This window comes from Eretmochelys imbricata, chromosome 3, assembly GCF_965152235.1.
Source record: "Eretmochelys imbricata isolate rEreImb1 chromosome 3, rEreImb1.hap1, whole genome shotgun sequence".
Taxonomy (NCBI): Eukaryota; Metazoa; Chordata; order Testudines; family Cheloniidae; genus Eretmochelys; species Eretmochelys imbricata.
Window position 1 is genome coordinate 124969652 of NC_135574.1, and position 13191 is coordinate 124982842.

Here is a 13191-nt window from a genome sequence, read left to right on the forward strand (position 1 = left end):
CCTACTACAGGACAGGCCTAACAAAGAAAATAACAGAACGCCACTAGCCGTCACCTTCAGCCCCCAACTAAAACCCTCCAACGCATTATCAAGGATCTACAGCCTATCCTGAAGGATGACCCAACACTCTTACAAACCTTGGGAGACAGGCCAGTCCTTGCCTACAGACAGGCCCCCAACCTGAAGCAAATACTCACCAGCAACCACATACCACACAACAGAACCACTAACCAGGAACATATCCTTGCAACAAAGCCCGTTGCCAACTGTGCCCACATATCTATTCAGGGGACACCATCACAGGGCCTAATAACATCAGCAACACTATCAGAGGCTCGTTCACCTGCATATTCACCAATGTGATATATGCCATCATGTGCCAGCAATGCCCCTCTGTCATGTACATTGGTCAAACTGGACAGTCTCTACGTAAAAGAATAAATGGACACAAATCAGATGTCAAGAATTATAACATTCATAAACCAGTCGGAGAACACTTCAATCTCTCTGGTCACGCGATCACAGACATGAAAGTTGTGATATTACAACAAAAAAACTTCAAATCCAGATTCCAGCGAGAAACTGTTGAATTGGAATTCATTTGCAAATTGGATACAATTAACTTAGGTTTGAATAGAGACTGGGAGTGGCTAAGTCATTATGCAAGGTAACCTATTTCCCCTTGTTTTTTCCTACCCCCCCCCCCCAGACGTTCTTGTTAAACCCTGGATTTGTGCTGGAAATGGCCCACCTTGATTATCATACACATTGTAAGGAGAGTGGTCACTTTAGATAAGCTATTAGCAGCAGGAGAGTGGGGTGGGAGGAGGTATTTTTTTATGCTTTGTGTGTATATAAAAAGATCTTCTACACTTTCCGTAGTATGCATCCGATGAAGTGAGCTGTAGCTCACGAAAGCTTATGCGCAAATAAATTGGTTAGTCTCTAAGGTGCCACAAGTACTCCTCTTCTTTTAACAAAGCTACTGCCGCTTATTGGGGGTGGAAGTGTTTTGTCGGCAAAGAGGGGCTACACTGTGCACCTTTTAGCGGCATGGCTGTAGCTGAACAGCCATGTCACTATAAGGTGTATAGTGTAGACAAAGCCTTAGAAACTGGAGAACAGCAGCCGAAATGAAGATGAAAGGCAAATATTGAAAATATAAGGAAACATAGAGTCTGTGGCATTAATAAAGTCACAGTTAAAGACCTTGTGAAACTCTGGATTTAGTACCTTTTAATGGCATGTGCTCTATGCCTATTACGGTTGAAGATTTTGCCAAGTTATGTTAAGAGACCTAGTTAATTGCTATAAACCTTCAAGTGTAACCTTTGATTTATATATTTCCAATTCGCAGTTTAAAAATGAGGGATAAAAACCAAACTGAATTTTTTAAGGCTTGAGCCTGCAGGGTAGTTATAGATAATTGAATTTAGTGGAGATTTGTGAATAGCACATTAAGTGATAAAATTAAAAACTTTATTTAATATAAAATACTTAAGAAAACAGGCATTACAATATAACCATACACTGCATTTATACTTACGTTTTAAGGTGGAATGAGGCATTTTTAAAGGTGATTAGTCCCTAAATGAAGAAAGTGTGTATAATCCTTTTTCTATCAGTTCCTTGATGATGGATGGGCATACCTAAGCTAAAAGTAGCAGGCTACCCTTTTTATATTCAATTATAACACCCCTTAAATAATTAAAATTAAATTTACCTTTTACCATTCCTATATTTCCGCTACCATGATTAAATATATTTTTACTTTTTCATTGGCTATTTAACATTAAATATTATTTTAATTAGCATTTGTGTAAATACCATACCACTAACTATTAATATAGAGAACATTTTCCAAAACATTAACCATTTGTTTAAAACACTTGTAAAAACCGGTTAAGATCAAACCATGTTTACAATGACCGCCCTGCAGCTTAAGTGGGGAGGTAAGGTGACCATTTTAGCTGGGACAGTACCTTTTTTAAGCCCTGTCCTCACTGTCCTGACTTTTTTTTTGGCAAAAGTGGGCTTTTGTCCCATTTGCTCTTGCCGACTTGATCAGTTGGCAAGAGCAAACGGGACTGTCAAGGTTCCTCCCCCACTCTGGACTCTAGGGTACAGATGTGGGGACCTGCATGAAAAACCTCCTAAGCTTATCTTTACCAGCTTAGGTCAAAACTTCCCCAAGGTACAAAATATTCCACCCGTTGTCCTTGGATTGGCCGCTACCACCACCAAACTAATACTGGTTACTGGGGAAGAGCTGTTTGGACGCGTCTTTCCCCCCAAAATACTTCCCAAAACCTTGCACCCCACTTCCTGGACAAGGTTTGGTAAAAAGCCTCACCAATTTGCCTAGGTGACTACGGACCCAGACCCTTGGATCTTAAGAACAATGAACAATCCTCCCAACACTTGCACCCCCCCTTTTCTGGGAAATGTTGGATAAAAAGCCTCACCAATTTGCATAGGTGACCACAGACCCAAACCCTTGGATCTGAGAACAATGAAAAAGCATTCAGTTTTCTTACAAGAAGACTTTTAATAAAAATAGAAGTAAATAGAAATAAAGAAATCCCCCCTGTAAAATCAGGATGGTAGATATCTTACAGGGTAATTAGATTCAAAAACGTAGAGAACCCCTCTAGGCAAAACCTTAAGTTACAAAAAAGATACACAGACAGAAATAGTTATTCTATTCAGCACAGTTCTTTTCTCAGACATTCAAAGAAATCATAATCTAACACGTACCTAGCTAGATTACTTACTAAAAGTTCTAAGACTCCATTCCTGGTCTATCCCCGGCCAAGACAGACTATAGACAGACACACAGACCCTTTGTTTCTCTCCCTCCTCCCAGCTTTTGAAAGTATCTTGTGTCCTCATTGGTCATTTTGGTCAGGTGCCAGCAAGGTTACCTTTAGCTTCTTAACCCTTTACAGGTGAGAGGAGCTTTCCCCTGGCCAGGAGGGATTTCAAAGGGGTTTAGCCTTCCCTTTATATTTATAACAGGGACAAATGCCCACTTTTGTCAAAAAAGCGGTGTGTGGAGGAATGTGCGGGGTGGGGAAGCAGCAGTGGTAGCCCATGCAGGGGGGAGGCAGGTCTCGGGTGAGAGACTCAGGCTAGCCCTGCGGGGCAGGGGGTGGCTCAGACTAGCCCCACACGATGTCCCATTTTCCCTTTGGGAAATATGGTCACCCTTGCGGGGGAGGGTATTGTCTGGCTTGCCGGGGGAGGGGGAATAGAGTTTTACAGGCAGGAAATGAGAGAGGGGCTCAGAAGCTGCCGCAAAAGTGGGCGTGGGAAGGGTTTTGGGACTGTGTGATGTATACTGGCAGGGGCAAGAAGTGATGATACATTTCTGAAGGTCAATGACTTATCGGGGAGGCTGGGGTGAATCTGTTATTCAGGTGGTGAGCCTGAGGTCTGCCCCATGGAGGCTTTGAGGGCATACGACTGGAGAGGGATGGGCCTCTCTTTATGCATGGTGACGGGAGTCCCCTCACAACGTACCAGTTCGTTACAGTGTTGAGACAGGGACTGACAAGGCTGGCGCTGCCAGCCCAGGAATTTGATTCCCACTCGTTCAGGATTGGGGTGGCACCAGCAGCAGCACAGCTAGGTATGGGGGCAGAGGCAATCGAGGCAATCGGACATTGGCATTCATAAGCCTACAGGATGTATGTGAGACCCCAGGGGGTGAGTCAGTGTTAATTTATTGTATTTTCATTCCAGAGGAATGGATGACCAGCCATGCAGGTGGTGGTGTGGCTCTAAGGGCACAGTATTGGGGGTTTTTTGAGCGCATAGGTGGGCGGCCAAGTTGCCTGAGAATTCGCAGCTGTGAGGGCTTGTCAGCGGTCACCAGATATAATTGTGGTGCACCAGGGGGGAAAACAATTTGGGAATGTGTGAATGGAACTTTTTCCAGGAGTAAAAATTGTGTGGTTAGACTTGCTTCAATGCAGAATCTGGCAGGGAGCTGTGAAGCCCCCCAAGGTGGACAAGGTAAAGAGGTATGGGAACAGGGAGTTGGCCAAATTCCTTGGAGCCATAGAAGGGTCGGTAATTTTGCATTCTGGCCTAGCATATGGGGAACCAGAGTTATTTCAGGAGGATGAGGTTTACCTGTCAGACTTGGGCACAGACACGTTTTTGGCTGATATAACAGGGGCATTAAGGGATGTCTGGGAACCTGACTGGATGGTAATTACTGGCACCTCCTTGTGGCGGATGTCCAGTGCAGGGGAGGGATACAGTGATCAGATAAATGGCTTGGTAAAGGTCTTAAAAAGGAGGTGGTTGTTAAAGCAGCAGAAGTGGGGGAGGGGATTCTGGGCTCCTATGACTGGCATGGCAGGAAGCCGACCCCTCTTTCTTATCGTCCACCTTCACCCTTGTTCAAGGGGTGGGGGAATGGTAAGGTCCCAGCAATGAGTTGGCTGGGGGATCTGGATGGAAAAAAGGGTGGGAGGGGCGCTGGCGGAAGCTCCTGGGTAGATACTGAATGATCATGGAGGTTCCTGCACTGTACACTTTTATCTGCCAGGTAGTCCCAGACATCCAATAATAAAGTTTCAGCCTGATTAAAACCATATCAAGTGTCTCCTGTCCTTCTTTCGGTATAGCCAGATAACATGACCTGGGGTTATGCCCTAACTTGTTTCCAGCTTGCTTCTGAATTGTTGTACTTAACTTTCCTTATATTTCACCAGGCCTCACTTGGCTATTGTCAAACCTTGTTGAGCATACTTACATTTCAACATATTTTTATATCAATATAAGCAAACGTTATCTTTATAGGCTACGCAAGCCCCCACACCTCCCACTGTGTGCATGTTCACAGCCCGGGAACTGCTGCCATCTCCTTCGTGGATCTGTGGAAGACCCTCTCGCTATTAGCACAGCAATACCTGGAGATGGTAGGGAAGCAGAGAAAGCTTTTTGTCACCTCAGATTGCTGGGCAGGCAGGCTGACTTTTTCTCCAGTTGCTCTCTCTCTCAGCACTTCAGCACTTCTCTGCTCTTGTATGTTTAGCAAAATAGAGCAAAGGAGCCAGGAGAGAGCACAAACTAAGAAAGAATCATCCAACCTTCGTGGGGGCATAACAATTACATACAAATTAGGAGATTCTTTGAGCATATCAGGAGCACAGGAAGGCTTAACAGATGTGTCTGATTTTAATTTGTGGCCAAGAGATCAGGGAGGAATAAAAGGAAAGTAAAAATGTCACTTCATTTACAGTAGCTAGGAAGGGGTGGACATCTTGGTTCCATAGAGTAGTGTTAGCTGATTCCATGACATTTTGTGAACAGTCCCTAGAGTACATAGGGCACAACACTGGTAATACAAAACAGGAGATAGAGAACCTTTAGATCACAATGTGCTAAGCCTGACTGGTATCTCTTACCTTAACTTCCTTCAGAATATCACCAAATATTAAAGAGCTGTTGCAAATATCTTCAAACACATCCCCAAAGACCTGCAGCCGTTTGAAATGGGGACGGTTACAATCACAGATCCTCTGGAGCTCCTGGAGTAAAAATCAGAATTAACACTGCATGCAGGTGTGTGTCGGATGCATCATCCCCACTTGGCTCTAGAGTGTACAGACAGCACAGACTCAGGGATATGCTTTAAACCAGTGATTCTCAAACAGCAGTCCTTCAACCGTCTGTGGATCTGTGGAGCCCTTCCTGATGGTGTACGAAATTAAATATTATGACAACCAAGCAATGGAAGTTTAAAGAATTAGGAGGAGATCACTCAAGGAAAGATTTTCTTTCACTCATAACACAGTTCACAGGATGAAAAATACATTTGGAGAACCCTGCTCAGCAGCAAGAAGAAAGGCTCAGATTGGAAATGAAAAGTAAGTGTTGTTTATAATAGCCAAGAGAAAAGAAAGAGAAGCCCTAGGAAGAGTGTTATAGGTAGCAATTAGTATATTAGACCTGAATATATTGTTAAGTATCATTGCTTAGACGTTTAAGGCCAATTCCTCAGCCGTTATTAATCGGTATAATGCAACAGGCTTCCACGGATCTATGCCTGTTTACAACAGATGAGAATGTTGCCCTTAGAATCCATCATCTCATTCCTTAAAGAAAACTGTTATGAAATCTTGGACAAGGTATGCAACATTTATAACCTCATGGTTAGGGCTCTACCAAATTCACGGCCATGAAAAATGCATCACGGACCATGAAATCTGGTCTCCCCACCCATGAAATCTGGTCTTGTGTGCGCTTTTACCCTATACTATACAGATTTCACGAGAAAGATTTCAAATTGGGGGTCCTGACCCAAAAGGGATTTGCAGGGGGGTCACAAGGTTATTTTAGGGGGGTTGCCATAAGGCCACCCTTACTTCTGCGCTGCCTTCAGAGCTGGCTGGGTTGGAGAGCGGCAGCTGCTGGCCGGGAGCCCAGCTCTGAAGGCAGAGTCGCCTCCAGCAGCAGCGCAGAAGTAAGGCTGGCCTGGTATGGTGTTGCCACCCTAACTTCTGCACTGCTGCCTGCGGAGCTGGGTGGCCGGAGAGTGGCGGCTGCTGACTGAGGGCCCAGCTCTGCAGGCAGCAGTGCAGAAGTTAGGGTGGCAACACCATACCAGGCCAGCCTTACTTCTGAGCTGCTGCCGGTGGCGGCTCTGCATTTAAGGCTGGGATTTAAGGCCAGCAGCTGCTGCTCTCCAGGCACCCAGCTCTGACGGCAGCGCGGCCACAGCAGTAGCACACTAGCGAGGGTAGCAGTACCGCATCCCCTCTACAATAACTTTGCACCCCCCCCCGACACACACACACACACACACCCCTCCTTTTTTGCTCAGGACCCCCTACAATTACAATACTGTGAAATTTCAGATTTAAATAGCTGAAATCATGAAATTTACAATTTTTAAAATCCTATGACCAGTAAATTGACCGAAATGGACTGTGAATTTGGTAGGGCCCTACTCATGGTGTTGTGACTGTTCATATAGACATCTCTTCTGACTACAAAATCTTAGGCATTAGAGACAGAAGAGATATGTTAAGTCATCGGCTCCATCCCCATCCACTGCAACATTTGCTCTATAGTGCTTCTAGTCTAGTCTTCTAGTGCTCTGTTCATCTCCAATATCATACTTGTGTCAGGGAGATGTCCTTATTCAGGTGATGAGCCATGGCACAGTTTCACTTTGTGAACATTCCTATCTCCCAACAGAGGCAGAAAGGGAAATGTGCAGATCCAATCAAAGGCCAAAGTTTGCCATTGCTGCTGGCTAACAGCTTTCACTGTAGTAGACTTTCACAAAGTCACAAAAAACGTGATGGACTCAAACTTGTCTTGGGGAAAATGTTCTCTGTATTTTTGTAGAGAAATGTCAATGTTTTTGCAGCAAATCAGTTGTGGGTTATTTTTTTTATTAAGGCTAAACTGCTCTTTTATTCGAATAGCAAGATGCCATTTTCCTGCTTATGATAATGAACAGCACACAATCCCTTCATTTCAAATTGTGGCAAACCTCGCTCCTCTGATTCTAATTCACATCGATGTACCTTCTCTCGCTCATTCTACTGACAGCGTGATCATCTTTTCTTCCCAGTGAAGAAAAGTCTCTCTTGATTCATTATTGCCTTATAACTGTGTCCCTCGGATGAAGAATTAGTAAGTGCAAGGTTGGCCTATAAATTCTTGGTTTTCCTGGGAATTTTTAATGCAATGGCAACTCTACAAAGAGGCAGTTCCTGGGAGGTCTCTCTCAGGCATGTGTTTATTCCTTTGCCTACTCTTCTCCTGTTCTCTTTGATGCACCCTGGGACCAAGTGGAGAGATATTCCTCTAGGGATACCTATTGCAGGTGGAAGTTACCAACTTCTTATCCAGTTCTCTCAGCATGGCAGCTTGTATCTAAGAGGAGCCAAAGGTCTGGTGGTGGTTATCCTTCCTCAAGCATTCAGCCCTCTTACCAGAGATGTACACTTTGTCCTAGTGCAGTTGCTGCAGTAGGTTGGAGGCATCCAGGAAGTGGGAGCACACCTTTCCTTAGCTGTTCGTCACCCATTTCATTGCCAACATCTGGTTTGCCCAGTGCTCTCACTGAGGGGGGCTGCTGCCTCTTTCAAGCCTGGACTATCAGTTTCCCTCTCTGGCGAGCAGCCATCACTACTCACTGGCCTGTTAAGCTTAACTCCCTGTCTGCAAATACCACTGATCACCAACCCGCTGCACTCTTATAAAATAGCTAGTGTGTAAATTGGGTGGGGGGAGCTTTGCCTCTTGCACAGCCACAGGATAACATTTCAAAAATCTTGTATGCTGCAGTCAGACAGATTTCTATTTCTGCCATCAGTACTCTTAGCTCTCTAGTTATCTCCCTGCCTACTGCATCATTCCCAAGGCTTCTGAATACCACGGTGACATAGGCAGACAAAGCTGACAGAGAGGACAATGAGGAGCCAACGTATCAATGGCCAGGGACAACTAAGCTATCTAAAGTCACCCTGGCCCACCAGTAGAGTGGTCCATCAGCAAAATGGCATCCTTCCTTCGAGACCTCTGAAACCTGGTGGGTTCCAAAAATACAGAACAATTAGTGTTGGTGACTTGAATGCTGCAGTGCAAGCAGGGATTCTACGGTGCACCAGAGAACCTCTGCTAGCACCTTCTTCATCTCATTCTGACATTCACATCCAAGCAGGACACCCTTAATCAAGGCCAGTTTTAGAGTGGGAAACCACTTACACTGAAGGGTGGTTGCGAAAAGCTTGGCTATATCACCTCCTAAACTCTCTCTTGATTCAAGCTGAATAGAGTGCCCAGCTGCAGTCATCCCGTATGCAAAGCCCAAAGCCTCATCCCAAATCAAACCATGGTTAGTGATCACAGGTAGCCTGTATTCTTAAACTTAACAGCAGGAACTGAAGAGCAAGATCAGGATCAGCCAATACCCTGTGCTTCTGAGAAAGACCCCATGCTGTGCATGTCGGTGGGACCAATACTGACAAACTGTCAGCCTGTGCTATGACTCTTCCTTGGCCTAGAACAAATTTGTACCCACCCTCACACCCCTGCCCACCATGGAAAGGGTCAAGGGACACAAGGCCTTGTAAAAATGATTCTCTCACATGCCCAGACTGAAATACATTTCCCTGCTCACAGCAACGTTAATCAGCTGTTCGGTGACCCAGCAACTGCAGTTGGGTGCCCAAATGAGAACCTAACAAATCTTTTCTGTCTCTAACTACTACTAAATGAATCTCTTACTGTAACTCCTTGGCTACGAGTGGGGCTCTCTCATAGCAATGATCAGATTTATCATTTCTTACCCTGTCCAGTTTAGAAGGTTTGTAGGATCTGGGGGGAGGATGTGTTGTGTTTGTAATAATTATTGACGTGCTTTTCCTTACCTGAGCCAACTTCCTTTCATGCCGCTCTGATGCTTTGCTCCCAGTGGTGTCATTCTCTAGCAGATCACGCTTGACAATAAAATCCCTCTGAAAATGTAAAAACTTGTTAAACTGATCAGTTTTAGTCACTCCAGCCAAATATGAAGGCATAAACTGGTACTCATCCTTAGCAACTTCAGCAGCAGCACGTCGGCTGTTCTTAGCTGGCTTGTACTTCAACACTTTCATCTCTGGCACATCTAACTCTTCTCTTTTAAGTGGCTTATTGAGTCTGTCAGTTTCTTCCTCTATTTTCTTTTTAAGCTCTTTCAACTGCCTTTCCAAAGGAGTAGAAGTTAATGGGCCATTCACTGGGCGATCAACACTGGCCATGAGTGCCTGAGAGTGTTTGTAGATAGGAGATGCAGATTTGGCACGTACTGGAACCAGTGTGGTGCTGGGGGTGAAATCAGCCAAAGTATTTTTCATCTTCTTGGCTGTCTCATCGCATATATTTTGAGCTGGGAATTGCTTTCTTTCTGTCATGAAACGTGTTGGTTTCTTGGCGCTGTCCCAGTATCCCGGTTTTATATTCTCTTGCGGCTTATAAAGCTTGTTATGGTTTAAGTGTCCTGAGGTATAAAGTTGAACATCAGCTCTGTGGGCCTTTTCCAAGCCATCTAAAAGATGAGTCAAGCTCCTCTCTTGCTTGCTTTCTGCCATGGTAAAACTGATGATTATATCACAGAAAACAACAACAAAAAGTAGGAAAGTTTTAGTTGAAAAAAACATTGAACATATGCCTCACCTCTTCTAGCTTCATAATAGAATATTTTAAGTGAAATTAGTGGTTGGATTCTCAGCCCTGGATAGCCAAGCCCATGAAGTATCAAACCAAACAGCATAGGAAGCAGTCATGTCAAATTCAACATGCCTTCCGCAAAATGTGCCCCATTCAGCATGCCCCAACCTTGAGCTGGGAGTACCACCTGTAGGGCTAAAAGTCTGCATCCATTCTCCATGCCCAGTATATTGCTGATCTCATCTCTACAACCATACCCGTAGGTGCCAGTTGTGATGAGAATTTTTGTAGGACCCATGAATGACATTAGACTCTACAATGAGATAGACTGCAAACAGGGTGATCTGTGGAAAATTATAAGAAAGAATTCCAAGAGTTGCCAAAAATATTAGTGACATGGAAAATTATGAGGGGAATTTCCTGATTTTTTGCAGGGAGGAATTGAGGTTTTTTAAAAAATAATTTTGTAATACATCTGATTGTCACTCACATTCTGTTTCAAAGTTATGTCTTAAATCAGATCACTGTGGTGTTGTGGTCTCTTTGAAATCACTCAGGAAAATGCCATTTCTGCAAAGCATCTGACAGAGGATGTCTGTGTAGTTTCATCAGGACGCAATGTGGGAGAGCTGTGCATAAAGCCGTCATCCTACACCTATTTATGCCTTTGCTTAACTTTAAACACAAGAGTAGTCCCACTGATTTCAATGAGATTACTCATGTGCTTAAAGTTCACCATGTGTATGTATAAAAGCTTGCAGGATCAGGACCTTAGTACTAGACCTAGTGTGTGATTCAATTTACAGTAGCTCAACAACCAAGTATAACTAAGGTGCTTAAGTTTAAACTCAGTTGTGGCAAAAAGAAGTTTGTCTAATACAGTTTGGGCAGCCAACTTAGACGTGTTAGAACAGAAGTATTTTGCACATGCAGGAGCCTAAGCTACAACATGGTTTTTGAGTATGGCTCTAACCTAGTTTGACTCCATGCACACCCGCCAGTTATCACAGCTTTTGCATCACTACATGTAGGTTGGTATTTACCCAACAAATCTGTTGGACAAACCAGGCTTTGCAGAAGTATGTGCTGAGCCTCCAAGAGTCAGGGGTTCTGTTGCAGCTCCTCAGCAACTCACTCCCACTGGCACATGTGCAGTGGCTTGTAGTGAGGAGCTAAACAATAATTTAAAAAAAAACCTACATGCAGGTCCTTCCCCGCCCTTGCTATGTAAGAACGGTGGCTGAGAAACTGCAAAAAACAAACCCTAATCAACCAGCTTAGTTTGATAGAAAATCACACTTTGGCCCCCGTCTTTACTGGCTGTAGGACAAAATCATATTTAAACATGGTTCAATCACTGCTCCATCTAACATAATGCAACATGACAGATCGGTATTGTCTGTGGCCACCCCATGTTTGGGGCTGTGTCAAACCAAAGGTCCATCTAGCCCAGGATCCTGTCGTCTGACAGTGGCCAGTGCCAGGTGCCCCAGAGGGAATGAACAGAAGAGGTGATCATCAAGTGATCCATCCCGTCGCTCATTCCCAGCTTCAGGCAAACAGAGGAGCCTGGTCTGACTCTCTCTCTTGGCCACCCAGAAGCTGGGGCTATGTGCTGGCCTGGGGGTGTAAGGAAAGAAAAGGGGTTGTTAAGGCAGCCCAGGGACCTCTCTCCATTCCCCTACCCGCAGTGCGGCTACCGCTCTGGCAACTCCCAGGTATTCCTAGTGCAGGGGAGGCTGCCGTTGTGGGAGTGACAAGGCTGGGCTCTTCAGAATATTTAGTGGTTTGAGCCAAAACGTTCCCAAGGAGAGACATGAGAGGAGGGAACTGGTGATTTTTAACACTCGGAGCTTGTCTACAAGAACAATTATGGCAGTTGTTCATGGCAAGCGTGAATGTGCGCTACACTAGCCTGCTGGGGTCTGACTGTCCCTCAGCATCCTGCTGCTGGGTGTTAGCAGCTTGGCAGAGCGCTCTGAGCTCGTCCTTTTTGAAATGGGACTAGCTCAAAGCGCATCATCAAAAAATGGTGGCTGCCCATCAGCAGAGCGCTGAGGGACAGTCAGACCCCAGCAGGCTAGTGCAGAGTAGATTGACACCCCAGCTTGCCACAAACTCATTGTTCCTGTGGACAAGCCCTTAGCTAAATCTCAATAGACGATCACCAGACACAGAAAAGGCACTTTTGTAGCATGAGGGGATCTCCCTGTCCTGAATGTCAAACAATGGAGGTGCTAATGCTTCTTAGAGAAAAGGTCCCAAAAATCCATTATAATGGAAAGTGTTAGGAAACATAAATGTAGGGGCTTGCGACGACCTCACCCTATCACTGAAGAAGAACAAGCAACAGTGTAAATGAATGTGTTTTATAATATTCTGCAGTATTTGTTCAACGTATTACATTTTACAACAGTACATTCTAATACAATACTACATTATAGCTATAGACGGCAGAGCTTGGGGGCTTTCCTGTGTAAAACTCGAAGTGAGCTGTAGCTCACGAAAGCTTATGCTCAAATAAATTGGTTAGTCTCTAAGGTGCCACAAGTACTCCTTTTCTTTTTGCGAATACAGACTAACACGGCTGTTACTCTGAAACCTTCCTTGACAAGGTTACTTATGCCTGTTCCCAGCCTGCTCTTGAGAGCTCCTGAGTGCTCTCAACCCCCAAGTGCTGCTCAGAGCCTTGTTGGATCATGCTCTGATACGGTAAGCTCACTAGGCTAGAGAACTTGAGTTCAATTCTTGCCCTATTTATGCCGGTGTAAACAGAATTATTGGAGTCTTTGGAGTTACTCCGTATTTATCTCAGTGTAGCTAGGAGCAGATTGGGACCCTGCATCTGCCGTTATGCTTTATGTAGCACTGACCACACGCTTGGTACTGAATAATGAATGGTAGTAGTCCTGCTCTGCTTCTTGGGCTTGAGTCAACTGAAAGCACAGTTCATTTTCAGACACGCCAAACCCGCAAAGAAAACGCAGACATTGGGCTTGTTTTTGGCTT

General features: G+C 44.7%; 1 protein-coding gene across 1 annotated transcript in view; it reads right to left on the reverse strand.

Annotated features, from left to right (window-relative positions):
* C3H6orf118 (chromosome 3 C6orf118 homolog) overlaps positions 1-10489 on the reverse strand; it is a 40054-nt gene extending 29565 nt beyond the window's left edge. Inside the window, exons 1-3 of the mRNA XM_077812165.1 lie at positions 10440-10489; positions 9402-10110; positions 5421-5543 (exon numbers count right to left, since the gene is read on the reverse strand). Coding sequence (XP_077668291.1) covers positions 5421-5543; positions 9402-10110; positions 10440-10489 — 882 coding nt within the window. The remainder of the gene's footprint in view (positions 1-5420; positions 5544-9401; positions 10111-10439) is intronic.
* Positions 10490-13191: the final 2702 nt, after the last annotated feature.